The sequence below is a fragment of the Amblyomma mixtum genome, chromosome 9 (genome assembly GCF_055824585.1).
Source record: "Amblyomma mixtum isolate Tamu chromosome 9, ASM5582458v1, whole genome shotgun sequence".
In the NCBI taxonomy this organism is placed as follows: domain Eukaryota; kingdom Metazoa; phylum Arthropoda; class Arachnida; order Ixodida; family Ixodidae; genus Amblyomma; species Amblyomma mixtum.
The window spans coordinates 110,083,654-110,101,419 of NC_143020.1; the positions used below are offsets into that span (position 1 = coordinate 110,083,654).

The 17,766-nt window shown below is 48.1% G+C and overlaps 1 protein-coding gene across 1 annotated transcript; it reads right to left on the reverse strand.

Moving 5' to 3' along the window:
* Positions 1 to 8,197: 8,197 nt before the first annotated feature.
* Positions 8,198 to 16,955, reverse strand: LOC149330692 (uncharacterized). Its single transcript, XM_089561333.1, has 6 exons — positions 16,771 to 16,955; positions 13,473 to 13,649; positions 10,846 to 11,112; positions 10,290 to 10,418; positions 9,233 to 9,562; positions 8,198 to 8,635 (listed from the first exon to the last, which is right to left on the reverse strand). The coding sequence occupies exons 1-6, from the start codon at positions 16,919 to 16,921 to the stop codon at positions 8,535 to 8,537; spliced, it is 1,155 nt and encodes a 384-aa protein (XP_089417459.1). The 5' UTR covers positions 16,922 to 16,955; the 3' UTR covers positions 8,198 to 8,534.
* Between the last annotated feature and the right edge of the window lie 811 nt (positions 16,956 to 17,766).

Here is a 17,766-nt window from a genome sequence, read left to right on the forward strand (position 1 = left end):
CGACCTCGACGGCGGTACTGCGAACCCACTCCGCTCGGAGCGGGCGGCTTCGTATTCTAATGACCACTGAGGTTTACTGAACGTCTTGTGTATCGTGAACGGGTTTTGTGCCAGCACGCTCTTTATTTTGCCGTGACAGCTGTACGGCGGGTTCTCTTGGGACTAAAAGTGATATTGTTGCTGCAGAGTGTTCTAGCCAAAATGGCTCGGCTAGCATGGATGAAATGGCTGGCATGCTGACCACAGCATGCTGCTTTCATGCTGCTTTCAATAGTTTTGGTGCGCCGGCGATGAATAGCGAGCCACACCACCCAGCCCAGAAGCAAAACTTTTGGGCTCTATACTTTTGATCAAGGCTGTACGGTACCTTTTTCGTTATGCGTTTGAGTGAGCAATTGCTTAATGTTGAGACGTCAAATGCGCAAAACAAATTAATCTTCATGCTCTGCCAAAATAGAGTCCCGCCTCTAATTCGAAAACTCAAATGTGTGGCTTTGTTTTATTTGGTAATGGGGACCCTGCTGATTGCACAAGTCCTGATGTACCTGTGCCTTATCATCATCATCATCATCATCATCAGCCTTACTACGCCCACTGCAGGGCAAGGGCCTCTCCCTTGTATCTCCAATTTTCCTGCCCTTTGCCATTTGTGGCCACCACATCTGTATCACCAAACACTGCGCCAGATAGCCAGTGTTATTATAGTTCACCAATCGCCGTCGTGGATCGGCTTCTTGAAAGCCGTGGGAGCCGGCAGTTTATTTCGAACGGGGTTGGAATATAATCTCTCTATTAACGAATCAGTGATTCGAACTCTATAGCACAGTACTTATAATTCGTCGTAGCACGAATGAGTAGTGCAGTTAACCCTTCCCAAGCTCGTAAAGTATATTAAAATGCTAAGCAGGGATAGTTTTCTTAAATCAGAAGCTGAAAAATTGCGGCAGTTTCTTGGAGGAGAAGATCCTTCCTAATGCAGTGGCGTGGACACATGCAAAAACAAAATAGATAACCGGATATTGAAACAAAGAAACCTGTTTAGGAAATCAGGGCAGTGGAAATACTGCTCCTAATTCACCTTTACGCCGTTTGTTGTTTATTGCTGTTTCCTTATTTTCGCACCGGTGTCGTCGTCTGCACTCTCAAATCTGGGTATACCATCAACAAATGTGAACCTGCGTTCGCCCATCGGAAAAATTACCCATCCACCTAGAGACGAGCAGTTCCAGCCCGTCACCTCCCGCATGACCCTAGCAGCGCTGGTCCACTGGTTAAAAGGTCCACTATGGCATAGTATATCAAGTCTAAAAACTTTGAGTACACCTTATCACCATTAGCTGTGAAAATTCGAGAGCATAGGAACCTCGTTGTGAGTGTGCCGACAACCCTCAAGTAGCGCATTCCTCTGCCTGCGTCAGGAAGCTCCTTCCATGGTAGTCACCCTCTCGGGTTCTTCCCCTGCCAGCCACCTGCCATATTTTAACCGTGGCAGGTTGCAGGCTCTTTGATGTACTAAGCTTGACAGGTGATAGGGATCTTCCTGTGACAGCCAACTTCCAGTCTGTCTGTCTAGAGAGGGATCATCGAGGGGGGGGGGGGATCATCTTTCGCTAGGGGGATCATCCTCGCTTTACTTGGCCCCATGTAAACAGTGGCAGGTGGCAGATCGCATCTGGCTCTTCCGTGGGCCACCCATGGCAGGTGGTACACAGGTATACCAGCAGTACAGATGGCAAAGTGTGACAAAGTGTGGGAGCGGGGGCATAGGTCTCTTGCGCTATCGCATATTATGTCTCCATTTGTTCGTGATCACAAGCCAGCTAACGCTGAATCATTCGTGTTGCGAACTCTTAACCGTCCTGTATTTTCTCTTATTCTTACCCTTTAATAAATTGCGCAGTCGCTTCTCTTCGACTGCTGCCACTCCGGTTTCGAACTAGGGACCTCCACCCACCTAGTGCCTGTAAGGACCAGGCTCTTACGGGTTGGTCCAAGCATACCTCCTGTCCTTTTATAGTCCAATAAATGTTTTCACCACCACCACCATCATCCGCGCTTACCGGATCGAATTCCGGCAGCGTCGGCCGCTTATCGATGGAGGTGAAATGAAAGAGAACGCCCGATTGCTATGTGATGTGACTGCACGTCAAAGAACCCCAGGTGATCAAATATTTCCCGGAGCACTTCACTGCAGTGTCCCTCATAGCCCAAGTGAAGATTTGGGGCAGTCATCTATACATGGGTAAAGTTTGTTAAAGAGTGTTACGGAAATAAAAAATTATTCTTCTGGCTTCTAGTTTCGAGTGAAATAACTACAATTAGCGTACAACTCGAAGGGAAGGCCGCTGTCAAAAGAAAAATCTATATTTTATTCTTTTTATGATAAATTTTTTTAATAGTAATAATAATGATGATGCTCTGTTGACGTGAAAGCTTAGGAACTGGAGAAATGGCCCGGTAAACAAAACAAGCCCAAGGTTCTGTGATTACGGTGCGTTACACTAATCACCGTAGACAAAGACAGCAAGAGGGTTTAGGCTTACGACCAATTATACTTCCTTCATTAACTCCGCGCAGTTGGCAATCAAATCTTGGATGTGGTTTTCCAGAGGCGTCCAGTCCAAGACACTTTTGGTCTCATACAAACATCGAGACGACGTCAATTCCCGTGCGTCTCCATGGGCGACCACTCATGCATAAGCCAGCAAGCCGCATGCGCATAGGCTGGCTATGCCCACTTGAAGCGATAAAAAACACACAAAGAAACCATCGAAGCCAACGCCAATGTGTTGCAACTCGAGCCTTGAACTTAGTCCTTTGCTATCAGGAAGACTGGATGTTTTGGGGGCCTACAAGACGCGGACAAATTGAGACAGGACGCAACAAAAATAATTAAAAAATGCAATAGAGTGAACAACCCACGCCAGCTCGGAGTGTCTCGGCCGCTCATATTGGCGTCAAATCTCTCGCTAGGCGGCGTGGTCGTATTTGTGAGAGCCCCGAGGATTAAAGATACCACTTCATGTAACAACAAAAAGAGAAACCCTTAGGAAAACGCCGCGAACCTAATAAATTACAGTTACACACGTGCCAATTTGTGCTCACCGAAAAAGCGGCATTTGCGGAACGCATGCACTTGCCGTGGAACACTTAAGCGTGCCCGCGTCTCGACCGAAACAACGAAAAAAATCAACACAAAAAGAGAAAATGATTTTGGTTTTATTTTGGAAACACGCCGAATACTTTAGGGATTAACGGAGCTTTGGACTGCGTCCGAATGCATGCAGCCCCTGCTATTGGCGCTTGGTTTCAAAGCAGCGCGGGGTCGGGCAACCGCCGGACACTTGTCTTTTCTATACTTTTTCTTACTTTTTCTGATATAATGCATCAACCATAGGGGCAAAGCCGAACGAAGCCTAGCTAGTGGATCACGCTTTAGCCAGTCTGGAGTGCATGTGCATCTGTCTGACGGAGTTGGATGTTTACGCAGCGCCATCCTCCCTCTACATCCTTTTTTTCTTCCCGCTCTTCAATGCAACCCCCGCTCGTCTGAGACTCGTGCTGAATGTGTACAATATCTTCGGAAGAACGGAAATAGAAACAATTGCTACGCCCCCAGCGGAACGCTTGCTGAATGTGCAAAAATGGCGGAGACAGAGCCAAAAGGGTGCAAGAGGGAATAGCAGAGGACATTTCCACAAATGGAAACGAGTATCAGCGTAGCTGTGAAAAAGTCAACTTGCGAGCTATTTAAGGACAGTGTCAAGGTGGAAAGCAGCTTATAGTGCAGATATCTAAAAGGTAATATACAGAATACTGGGCGGTTTGAGTATTCAAAACAGCAATCAGGTCGCTATCGAAGAGATGAAGTTCATATTATTAAGGTTATTGCCCAGAACGAAAGCACCCGTGGAAGCTCTTATCAAAAAGGCAATGAGCTGGTAATTATTAAGCAGTTTTGAACCTGAAAACAGCTGTCGTTTGGTTTACTTGAAATTATCGCAATCACGTCTGTACAGAAATGAGTATGCGTAAAGATAAATCACCCAGAAAAGAAAAACATAACCGGGTTTTCATTTCAGGAAGTCAGAATGCAAGAACTTGACATTTCAGCAGGGGTACCGGCCTTGCTCAGTAATTATAGTACAGGGCTTGATGATGATGATGAAAAGCCTTTATTTAATAAAAGAGATGAGGCTTTCTTAAAGAGCCCCGCAATGGGTGGAGTCCCTATTCCGGGACCCCATTGGTCGAAGCCGCCAGCTTAGCCCTCTTGACCAAAGCCTTTTGGGCCTGAAGGTCCGAGCAGCCAAGCAGGGCCGCCTCCCATTCCTCTCTGGTAGGGTTGGGGTGGGGGGAGAGAGCTGAGTTGCGCTGGCAAGCCCAAACCATCTGGTAGGTGTCAGCCACCTCGCCACAGTGTTTGCACCTGCCAGTGAACGCGGGATCGAAGTGTTTTAATACTGCCGGGCACAGCATTGTGTTAGTGAATAGTCTAAGTAGAACGCGTTCGTTTGCTTTCCCCAGTCCCTTTGCAGGGGCTGGGTACACGCGGTGTCTATCCTTATAATAAGATGTTATGTCTTTGAACGAGAGTAAAGAGCCACCTTCAGGTTTCAGGTGCTCAGGAGCCAATGGGAACGCCCGGTGAATGAGTGCTCGGGCCGCCGCGTCTGCAGCTTCGTTTCCTGCTAGGCCCTGATGGCCCGGAGTCCAAACTATGCAGCGGGGAGTAGGATCGGTGTCTCGGCTGCAGTTCCTTAGTATTCGTTCAGCTAGCGGAGTTATCCAGCCAGCCTCATAATTTTTACACGCCGAACGGGCGTCTTCTATAAGCATTCAGTTGGGCGCAATGGTGGTTTATGAAAAAAAAAAAAAAGTCAAAACACACGATGCCTGTTCAATCTCCTTCCACTTCCTATGTACCTGGGATAATTATTCATCCCTCATAATAAGGATGTTAGGCTTGCTTGCCAAAACTGAAGTATGTAGGCATGATAGCCTCCTGTCTACTTCGTTGATGCCACCTGAGAGAGTGTTAAACTAATGGATTAAGCACGATTCACAGCTTTCGCGGTGATAATGTGTCTTTATCCTCGAATCAATGACAGTAGACGCAAGATTACTGTGTTTTGAAAGAGGGATATATATTTCTATATATTTCACGTTAATATTGTGGTCCATGTGCACTGGTGTGAGCAACGTGAAATTCTTGACTCCCTTCCAAGCTCCTTATAAGCTCCACCACCATAATTATGTCTTAGTTGTCGGGCGAAGAAAAAGAACCGTGATGGACTCGCACATTCTGAAGCGCTGCAGAACGTTGGCCATCCCACTCGAAAGTTTATCCTGGTATACCCCGACAATCCGGTGAGAGTTGGAGTTGTTCAGGACAAGCTTAACAACTCCTGGCTCGAGACTGAAGTCACAGTAGCCGAACTTCAGCTCTTCTATGCGTCTAACAGCCTCCACGCCTTGCTGCAGAAAGTAGCAGTAGCACCGGTCATTGCCGTCGCATGTGGTGTTTATTAAGTCGAGGCCGCTAATGTAATTTCCCGGTAGCTGCAGGAAGTGAATAGGGCTATAGTAGTAGGATACAACTTAAAAAAACAGCAGTTGCTAACGCTGGGCCGCGGTCCACGGCGTATTACTCCACTGGCCAATTGCAACAATAAACGAAATCATATTTTTAATGTCTGACTATATCAAACAATCCACGTATCGAAATTCTAGCGCTCATAATTTTTTCCTTGTGACAAGCTTCTTGTTTGGTTAACAAGAAACGTTTAACCACCAAACTGTTTTTTCGTCGTGGAGGAATTCTGTGCGCGGAGGCTGAATGTGGGCGGAGCTTCACTGCAGACTTAAGTTGTAACCGACTATAGGCACATAGTCCGAGGCCCTGCCGTCGGTGCCACAGGTATGAGCCACTTTTAACCCGTCGATGCTCGTGGTGAATGAGCCACACTGTTAAGACCAGCCACCTGTGGTCCGATGGTCATGCGGTGTTCATCTCCCTCGTAGTCCGGGCGGTACCGCAGAATGAGCCTTCCTGGAGAGGACTTCACAACCCCAGCAGCATAGCTAATGCGCCCAGTGTTGGAAATATATTGTAAAATGCCGGTCCTACACAGGACCAGAGTGACACCATCTATTTCAATGCTGGGCCGATTTCCTGTTCTGTTTGGGAACTGGCACTAGAGTCCATACAGCACCCGGTTCCATGCGGCTGAATCTTTGATTAGCCAGCGATGATGATGATGATGATGATGTCCTCAGGCTTAATGGCACATACCCACGGCGTGCGGGGGATTGGCCAGGGTGAATAGCGGATATTAACCAGCGCCTGTCACGGAGCCTGTACCTTAATCTTCGCCTTCAATCCCGAGTATACGTGGCGGTGATTGACGACACAAAGAAGTACAAGACCTGCGATGCCCTCCACCCCCTTTTGTTCTACGAAGTATGTCAATGGTTAGGGTTGCCAGTTGTGTCCTAGACGAGTGCAGACACAAACTACACACGGTAACACGTGGTAGTTGGTACGCGTCCGTAGAAATGAGGACTTGTGGAAATCGTCGTTTCAGGTTTCTGGAATTATTTATCGCGAAACCAGAGCCGTACTTGAGTGTGACATTGGCGGGCACTTCGTATGCTCTGGAAAAGGACATCAGCTGCTTTTAAGGCAATAGCGTTAAAGGAACCGTTCGGCAGATTACCCGGCGCCAGCGTCGTTGTACCTAGAATTTCTAAATTGGTCGAGAGGCTTGCAAGGTCACAAATTTTAAAAAAATTGTACAACTTGTCATGTCATTAGGAGGCCATAACATGGCTGAAGCATGAATAAAAAGTGCAACTGTGCAAATGTAACTAATGGCGCTTTAAAAAAAATTGGGTAACAGGCATGGCGGAACTGGCTTATAATCACTCATGGTAAGAATTTTTCGAAAGCTATCCGCATCGCTAAATTCACCTGCGATAGGAAGTTGCCCCTAAGCGCTTCTACGTCTTTCCTTCTCCTGCTGCTGAAGGATAGGAGTTTTATGTGCTTTAGTGATGTTGCACCCATTGTACGTGCTTTCAATACCTCTTTATAACGAAATTGCTTATAACGTTATAATGGATATAACAAAATAATGGCTATTACCCTTAGAAGCTCGGTAACACGGGCTATAAAGAAGCTACGGCGATAACGAACTAATCGCCAAGCCCCTTCCACTTAGTTATAATGAGGTTAAACTGCACTCCGTTCGCTCGCGCAAGTAATCAGACTATTCGCGGCATAGGCACTATTGATTACAGCTGTCATTCCTCTGCTGCGCGTGAGAGGAGCGGTAATGACGTCACGTTTAGCAAACAAGTGCAGGAAATAGCCACTTCTGGGAAGAAGACGGCAGCTCTACCACGGGATGCGTGGGCAGCAATATTTAGACCACAGCCACCGCGGTGGCCCAGTGTTTATGGCGCTTGGCTGCTTACCCTAAAGACGCGGGTTCGATATCGGCCGTGACGGTCGGAGTTGGATGAAGGCAAAATGCTATAGAGACCCGCGTAGTGTGCGGTGTCAGCGTGCATTAAAAAAACCCCAGGTAGTCTAAATCAACCGAAGCCCTCCACTACATGTCCCTCATAGCTTGAGTCGCTTTGGGGACGTTAAACTCCATAAAAGCAAATATTCAGACCGCATATTATTGGACACATGCTCTAACCGCACTTAAAAAGTGCTCCAATCTCCTTTGAAGCAACACACCAGCGTGCAACTAAGTGGCGCAGAAATCACAAGTAACATATTTAGCGCAAATGCACGTCCCCAGTATGTCATCAAAGCCATGCACCACCGAGAGATGACTGAGCATCACGTAGCACCCGCGAGAATACTGCAGAAGGCAAAAGATAAACAACGGATGAAGCTCATTTACTCTTTATCACCCATCACCAAGGTTTGGCTGTATAAAAACAAAACTACCACTTCTACGGAAACAGTAGGTCGACCTGAGGCGTTGTTGCATTTTTCAAACGCCAAGGAGGGTCCAGGAGAATAAGGCACTGAAGCTGTCATCACGCAACCGTTGTCTTAAAACTGGGTGCGCCACACTTTCACCTGTAGGTCATGATTTACGTCCTGCATCGCACTTGATGACCAACGAACGTTAATTGCGCCATAAAAGAACTGTCTTGTTCTTTTTTCCCCGCAGTATTTGGTGGGAATCCACCAGTAATGCCTTTCAAACAGCACTACTAGCACTGAATCCACCACACACACTTTTTAGTCGTGATGTCATGACGATGTAGCATGCTGAAAATAGGGCCACGCTTCGGCATATTCACACTTCTCCCCATACACCGGCACAGTCACTGAGAAGCGACTGCGAGACATCAGGTGCTACTCTGGCTTCTTCCAAGCGCGATCATCACTCGTCCATGTCAAGGTGACAAGAAATTTGTTCTTCGATGGCGCAGTTCTATCTATCTGATGACATTCGTGAAATGAAAGGAATGTTCAACGCGTGGAGGGATTCGGGCTGTGAGGTCCTTCATGAACATGGGTACAGGCTGTAGTCCACCCGGAACTGGGTCCGCTGGTCGACGTCATCGCTGCTGACGATATAGAACACCAGTGGACCTTGTACGGACACTGTAACGCAAAGAAGAGGCGCAAATGCGTACGTTTAGGAACATTACACTAAAGTTCATTAAGAAATATTGCTGCCGCAAAGGTTACGATAATAATCTCCGGAATGTGACAGCGCGGTAGAGTGTGTACGTATTTGGGACTTCTTTACATTGAAAATATCGCCGAAACAACAGGCTATAACTAGATGATGATGTAACTTCGGGCAGGCGCAGACAGTGATTCTGCGGCGCCAACTGTCGTCACATTAGTTAACGCAGCTACCGGTCTCTTAATAGTCCCCTGCATAATGCTTAAACCGTGAACGTCCCTGCACCCTCGGGTGAAGAACTTACCTGCAAGCAAGATAAGAGGAGCGGTCATTCACTCAAGCAAGCAAGCATCTCTTATTCGAACCACAAGAAGTCGCATGCAACACAAGCAACGCTGAGATAAATAATTCAAAAGGGCATTTCAAAGGGCTTGCTGGACAGTGCTCAGGTGAGGATTGGCAGTAACTTAACAAGAGGGAGATTTCAAATTAACACGAGGGAGATTACAGTTATTCCCCATTGGGAGACTCTCCTAAACTTTGGTCTGGTCAAAATGCAGAACACTCACTATGTAGCACCACTGTTCGGTTCCCGCCACATATCCTGACGGGAGCGGCCAAACCTCTCCTGCTGTCGTAACCGGGGGGTAGCTGGATGAAGTTGCTCCGACACTGGGGTCCGCCGTTGTCATCAACTTCTCCGCCGCGGCCGGACGAGGAGTCCGCAGGGTACCGTGACACGGTGCGTATCTTGAGCGAGATGGCCTGAAGCCACGTGGGGCGCGCGATGCACACTGCGTAGCTCAGGGCCCGCACGTAGTGCAGCGACTCCTCAGAGTAGGCGAAGCTGCTGAAGGAGCCCCGGCAGCCACCGTGGTGCTGCAGGCAGCCCGGCTGCGCTGTGGCAAGGAGGCACGTCATCGGCAAACAGGACTTCCGCCAGTGCGAGATAATGATGTCATAATGATCATCATCATCAGCCCTATTAAGTCCACTGCTGTACAAAGGCTTCTGTATCAGAGATGGGAAGTCGCCCAATATGCTACCATCATCATCAGTGTCGTCAGAGCTGCCTTCTAGTCTTGCCGTGATTATGGAAATCGTTTTGTTACCTTAAGACTGAACAAGATCTCTTTAAAATCACATGACAAGAAGGCAGATCCGCTCAATCGCTGCCCCTCGAGCGAAATGGTTCCCATTGGATGAGCCAATCTAGACGACATCGCTGTATAGCAGGTGTACGCGGGAGGTTTCACTACGACCGTATAAGTGGTGACGACGTTTAACTCAGAGAGAAATTTGCAGCGGTTTCTGAAAAACGGAACGTTTTGAGTGCTGCTGCTGCCAGGCGTACGTGTTCGTAGTCGGCACAGTTGCGTTAAGCATTGCCCATCAGCGCAGGTCGCTTATGATGCCCTAAAGTGCGGCCATGCGAAATGATGTTGGCCTGTAACTGCCGTGCATGGGTTTGGCTAAATCGGTACAGTCACCCTGTCCTTAATGTCCATACTGCTTCGTGCTCTGGACATTCAGAAGTATGTTAAGACTGCCATCGCGAGAAAAAGATCTAAAGCGCATAACTGAGCGGCAAAAAGAGGAGGTTGGCGATGGAAGGGCTTGCCTCACCCAGCTTTGCGCTGCCGCAGCTGTAGAGGACGATCCGGACGGACCAGCGTCTCTGGAAGCCCGCCCTCGGTGCGGACACCTTCAGGGAAAGCAGACTTCGCTCCTCGCTCTCAGGGAAATGCAGGACAACTGCGGATGAAGTTGAGGCGCGTTAAAGGAGGGCAGGCACTTCAGAACCTGCGCTTTTGCTGATGATTGTTAAAAATGACAATTGTATCACTGGTAAGTTTTGATGATACTGGTTGTGGTCGGGTGAAAGGGCATATGCGTCATATTGCTCGCTAGAGTGTTGAGGTCGCGTATAGAGCAGGCAAGGACTCTCAGGTTCACGATGGTACACTAGGGACAGGTCTGAAGCGTTTTTAGTTAAGGCCAGGACAAAAATCAGAGCGAACATCTGATTACATTATGTATTCACAGTCCGACAGCATTAGAAGCTGTGGATGCCTTTACCGGAAGTGACGTCATTTGTCTCCAGCTAATGAGAATTATCTTCTTTGGTGACGTCACTTCCTCCCAGAGCTGTGGAAACTGTGACGCTCGTAAACCTCCTTACCGTGTTGTCCGGCGTTGTGTCCGCACAGTTCCGGCACGTACGAGTCGCTTCCGTTGACAAACACCCTGAGCGAGTCGTTGACGCAGCGACCCGCCACTGGCGGCAGCAACCGGAACTGCTCCAGCTCTAGGCGAAGCTGGCACGTGAAGGAAGGCAGCAGGACCGTGAGGGAAACGTTGCTCCCTCCGGCGAAGGGACGCGGGAACCGGGGCTGGACGAAGTAGGAGTTGTTGGACAGCGTCGTCGCCGTGCTGTTTCGGGCTTCGTCTGCAGGGAGGAGTGCGAAAACATGATGGATTTTAAGGCGCAAGGGCATCTGCGGCCAAAGAGCGCCAAGGCACGAGGTATTTTTCTCCTACTCAAGGTGAGGGCAAAGGCCCATTTTCCAAGCAATTCATCTTAAAGAAGAACCCCAGGCAAGGAGAAAGTTTGCACCCGTTGTATCACCGGTGGAGACCAGGCGGCGCTGGGGATCGAACCCCACACCTACCACACGCGAGGCGGATGCTCAGACCACTAGGCCACCACTGCGGTAGTGCGAAAGCGTCGCTGACGGGGTTCGAAGATATCTGTTGCTAAGTTACTCGGCACCACAGAGCACCGCACTGGTACCAGTACTGAGTACCGGTACCATGGAGTGCCCTAGTACTCTGTACCAGGATGAAAACTCTTCCACTGTTTCTTTACAGGCGACGAATACAACATTTTTTTCCTATACTATGCGCCTGTTTTCGTCATGTGCTTGAGGCACTCCTGCACAGCCTGAAATGGAATGCATGACTAGGCAATGTTGATCACGTGGTGTGCACTGAAGTTCCCGGCACAGGGAGGTACGCGGTAGCAAAGCTGCTTTTGAAATTATTCAGGGCACGTGACCTTTCGTCGTATGGTAGGAGTTGAATTTTACTCGGACAAACAATGGGACACTGGCGAGCCAAATGCCGACATGATCAGTGTGGGTGACACCGCCTGTCACTTATAGCGTCACGACCACCACCACCACGATTTGCTGATTTATGCAGACGACTAATGGTTGATCGGTAAGGAGCATCGTAAGGAGCCGTTGGTATTGATTCATCAGAAATACAAAGGTTTTCTTGGTCTTGTGATCTTTTGTACTTTAGTGCGACATTAAGAGGCCCCAATCGTGCCATCATTTTACAAAGGAAAAAATAATTAAAGGGCTCGCGCGGCGATCGCCAGAAGGTCCGACCATGTTACGTAGAAAATTATCGAAGCGCCGGAATTAAGCGGCTATGACGCTTTTGCATGCAGCACTCTGGTTACCATGAAAAAACGAAGGCCTTCTTTTACTCTTTAGACTGAGACGTTGGTTCCTTTTTGTAGCCGTTATTTAGACGTTGCATTGGCTTTACCTGTTTTTGCGTCATTTAGACGACTTTTTTTTTTTTTACTGGGGTGCACATGTTTGATTTTTTTTTCAGCCCTTGTGGTTTAGACTTACGGAAATGAATATTAAGTGTTCTTGGCTGAAGAAAGCTCTGTGCCCTCTTTATCCATCTGTCGTTCCTTAGTTCTGCATTCATGCCTGCGAATGATAGTTTTTGGCGTACTGAAACTTGTGATTTGCTGCTGTTCAGCGGTTTGCGCTTGGGACCAGCTGCATGTGCCAGTGTCAGAAAAGCACCGCATCTAGCTTCTCATGACTATCTGCGCATGCGCACATCGCGTCTCGTGGAAGCGGTGTTGTGGTAACGGAACATCCGTGCTGAATATTTTTAATGAAAAACTCCGACAATTGACGAAGCTCTGTATAGCGTGTCATGATACGGCAGGAAATTACGTTGAATGCAGGTGAGCGGACAGTCCATAACAGCGCCATCTATTAGTGTGTAACTGCAAGAGGGGAGGCAACGACCTCTGCTGAAGCACCACGGGGGTTGCTGCCGGGCCGGTGAAATGCGTAAAGAGCGGGGAGGTGGTTGTATTAGCCTTTTGAAACACTGGCATGGTGCTGTTAAAAAACCACCAAATGGAGATACACAACAACGCACTGTTTCGAGGAGCGTGGGAATGTTTTCAGAAAGAATTTTGATTATCTAAGCCCATAGATCCCGTAAAACATTACAGAAATTGTGTCTATAACTTTCCATTTACTGGCAGTAGAGGTCATCATGGTAGCTGTTATAAATACATAGCTTGAAAAAATGACTGCTGTCAGATTGTCAGTACTCCCTGCATTTGGACTGAAAAGCAGCGGCTAGTTATCAAAAGGCGTTGACATAATATTTGTCAAGACAGCGGAAAGTATGCACATGGTTTCCACTAAAGCTTTTTGACCATATCAGTTAGAAAACTATAATATTCCGCGCGGCCACTTCTTGAGGAGAGCAAACAGACGGTGGCGCCATCTACGAGCTGGGCTATTATCTATCAGTGGCACTGCAACTCTTGTTTCTCCACAATACTCGTGTTTTGTGCAGAGCTGAGCAGTTCTTTTCAATATTACAGATGGTGCGACAGTTTGTAAACCTCCGTATTGAGCCCAACTCAGCATCAGGTTTTTATACTCGTGTGGTATGCTATATAAACAGAAAGCTGTGGGTGCACACGGGGGTGCGGCCACTGCTTTCGCTCTACACTCCCTATAACTTAGTGTGACTCACAGACGCAGCAGACGCCGAATCCGTCGGCGCATTCCCCTTCTCGCGTGCCACGCGTGAAGCGGCAGTCCGGTAGCGACACGCAGCGGCCAGTGCGGTTGAGCTGGCTCTCACACAGATCCACGGCGAAGCCCATCAGTGGGAAAGGGTCCCACGACTTGGTCAGCAGATCAGGGCTCACTGCGCAGAGAGGTCGGGGGATATGAAACACCCTTTAGGGAGTAGTTACAGTTTATTCCTAATTTCTGACGAGACACTTCAGTACCCACATACATAAATAGAGGAAGAGGTCACGTGATAAAGGTTCCGAAGCGGTACCTTCGTTCATTCTCCGGTAGCATTACCAGGTGAGAGGCCTGGCTTTCCCTAACGGGCACAACTACCTCTTCTTGGTACGCTCTCTTTCAGCCCCTGCTCACCGTCTTGGCGGAAGAAGCCGCGCCCCTTAGAGTTGAGAACGCGGATACCGAGATGGGTACAGTCGAACCTCGTTATAACGAAACGGTCTGTAAAGAAATAATGGATATAACGAAGGAATGACGATTCCCCTCGGAAGCTCGGTCAACACCGGCTATAACGAAGCTACGGCTGTAACGAAGTAATCGCCGAGCCTCTTCAACTTTGTTATAACGGGGTTCACCTGTATTTCAGTTATTATCCTCTCTCTCTTTTCTGTTAGGAAAGACTATAATGATGCTTATTTGAATTTCAATGAAACAAACGCAGCTTGGTCAAGGAGCGTCCTAAGTAATATGTTTTGTTCTGCACAAGACTGGCTGAGAGATTCTTTTTTCACAAGCATTTCGCCCCCCAGGAAATCCGATCACTAGGCAAGGTGAAAGCTTGCGTCCATCAGTAAAGTGATGGCGACCCGGCTGTATTGGGCATCAAAAGTCACTCCCCTCGCATACGAGGCGGTTGCTAACGGTTGGCAACGGAACTAACGGTTGGCAACGGAAACAAATTACCTCTTCAAAACATGCGAAGCTCTATCAGTTTAAGACATTTTAACCCTTATACAGAGGTACAGTCTTTGCCAAAAGTAACCAGGCTGGATGGTTTGCTTCTCATTCGTATAGTAGAGCCCTCGCGCCTTCCCTAAAGATCGAAAAGTTCTTTGAAGGTGAGGGCAGGGGTTCTCCTTAACATACAGAAATTTAGAGCTTGAGGGCTGGCATAATATCTTTATTATATGACTGAGAAGCAAACCGTGCAGCCTGGTTACTTTTGGCAAAGACTGTAGATTCCTTGACGGGCTTCTCTTAACACATTTCGCACAGGGGGTCATGTATTCTTCGAGGCTATAATCGCCACCTATGAATAGACCAGTGCGCCTTTTTTGTGCAGGTGCGCTTGGACCTGTTTTGGGGAGGTAGGGTCCTGTAAAGCCAAAGAATTTGTTGCACAAATGACGTTTGCCCGTTTCACGATGATCGGTATTTGTGCACAGGATAAACACAGGTGCAGAGAAGGGGTAGACAGCTCTTTGCACAGGTGCGCACCTGTGTGGCCGGAGGGACAAAAAATTATAGGGAAAGGGTATACGGCTGCCCGGAGATCGTACAATGAGAGACTATACTCCGTTTCATACATAGCAGGCAACGCTGCGGAGGTTGCTGAAGTAGTGCGTCCGCGAAACTATATTACTCCGCCACGTATCATTCGTTCTTCTCGAAACTCCGGTCATTGTTTGGACGAATACAAAGAGCGGTATAAAACGATGTGGAAGCATTGAAAATCACGGTCGAAGCTGTGAGGCGCTCAGTGTTCGGGCTCTCTGGCAATAATTTTCACGGAGTGTGAACTAATTTTTGGGCGCGGATTTAGTAGAAGTGATTCGTCCTACAAAACGCGTATCATACCGCCACGTGTACTTTTTGCTTCTCGAAATCTCGACGAGTCGCAGGACGAAAATGTGGCAAGAGGTAAAATGAAGTACCGGAGGTCCCATCACGGCACTTAAGATTTGTCGCTACGAAATATGCTTGTGTTCGCTTTGGTTGTATGGCGAACTACTTTTTGCGTGCGGACTTAGCCTGCGCGAACAGCGCTCTAGCTTTGGCAGCGTTGCCTGCTATATATGAAATGGAGTATAGAGAGAGGGAAAGTCGAAACTTAACAGTTTTTAGTATATTTGATGCATTAAAGCTGCGCAGAGCAACTCGCTTGGAAATGCGCAGCATATATCGCGGTATGGCTACGCATGCACGTGGTGAAGTTTGATCGCTGAATGCACAGCTAAAAACGCTTAAATTTGTGTCGCGCCGGCAGAGGGATTCCCCTGACTACTGGCCTGCTTATGGGACGCTGACTTCTGAGCATTGAATCTACGGGCAGCAGGCAGCTTCGGTTTTCTTGGGTGGCCGGGCTAGACAGCTTGTATGACACTATAGGGCCGCACCTTCACGTCCAGGCAGTGCCCTTCAAATCCGTTCCAGCCTTGCAATAATTTCGATGGGCAGTTCTTGGACAGTTCATAAACTATTCAATTGTGCGTAAACTTTCTTAATTGTGCTAACGGTGTTCATTTTATCACCATTGCGAATGTTTCAGTGCACAGTGTACTGGGGCGTACAAATTTAAGAGGAACGCGCTATTCTGTAATCAGTGAAACCGTGCTTTCTTCTAAGAAAAATGAGAGAAGGTTCTGCGTCTCTGAAATACTGCATCGGCGATCACTAGCAGCCTGCACAATACGTGCCTTCCAATTTCTGTCATGTAACGGGGGTGCATCGTTCACTTTAGCCCTCCACAGCAGTCCACATGTGAAAAGTCGCAGTGGAGCCAAAGTTTAGTACACCAAGTAGTGGAAAAAAAAGGAAGGAGAAGGAAATACAGGAGGCTATTTCGCTCGTACATTGCATTTGTAGCTCTGGGCATAAATTTGCTCGGATTTCCGACACAATCTTCTATACACCTTTGAGATTATCTGAGCGGGAAATCGCCATTATATCAAATTTTAGACAATGGCAGACTGTCCAGACAGACACACACTATCACAATGTCTGGATCCTGTCACATTGTATGACCACGCTTTGCGTGCCAGATACCTGAAGGTGACGCCTCACGAACCGCAAAACAGCACGCTTAGGCGTTATCACAATGTGTGATCGACCCTGTACTAATACCAGTCCGATTCCACATAAAACTATACTTCGGCTTAATAAAACAGTTGCACCTATTTGTTCATTTTTCTCCGCGTAATATATCACCGCAGCGTTTTCAATCGCATTCGCTGCGACTCGATGGAAATAACCCAAGTGGTGGCAAAGCGCAACGTGCAGCGTTTAAATCCACTCACCCTTCAACCTTCTCCCCATCGATGCGCCGATAGCTGAGCCGATGATAGCAGATGTAATCACGAAGATCGCGGCTGTTATCTGCGCAGGCGTTCGAATGAGTCGGATCCGGCGGCGGCCGAGGAGCACAACTTGCACAAACCGGGAATCCATTGCAGCGGCGATAACACCGGCAGAGGCCGCTGCGGTGACCAACGCACTTCGTTCACACAGTCGTGCACATACCAGGTACCCTAGATGCTTGCAGACATGGCGTGGTGGCTTCGAGAAGCGGAAGCTCGATGTTTCCCTGAGCGACTGCGAGTGTTAAAAAGGCAGGATTCATTCCATTCCAGCGTCGTCGGCAAGCGATGATTTCTTGGGAAGGGCACGGCACTGACAGTTCTTGTCCTCACGAGGCAACACTAGCAGCCGTTCGAAGCACTGGTTTTTCACACCCTCGGACGCAGAAGGGTTCGTGTCGTGCCGAAATCTGCTTCCAGCTATCTCGATGGCCGTGATCAGGCAGGCACCAACAATTCGTCCAAGAGATAACGCTTCGACTAGGAACCAGCAGCGCCCTTATCAATACTCGGCTGAAACAAAAAGAAAAAAAAAAACGTGTGCAGAGGACACGACGATAGCGTTACAAGGCAAAGAACTGAATCGACACAAGGCTAAGAATCAGACAAAACGCGCAGTATTGTGTTTTCTTCGTACTTGGGTGAGCCGCATTCACAACTATATTACACAGCACGCTGGATAGCAGCGCAATTTTGGTGTCATCGAAGTGGTGTTTTGATGTGAAGCGACTAGGGATACGTGGGGTAACAATTACCTTACATTCTATAACCAAAATCACTTTTATCTCTGGCATTAAAGGGACTACGAGTCTATAGCAGTGCTCGCGCAAAAAAAAAAAAAGGAAGAAAGTCCTCTTCCCACCGGTATTTACGGATTAATCATTCCCGTAACGCTCATGAACGTTCACCTTTACACAGCTCGTAACTGTACCTAGC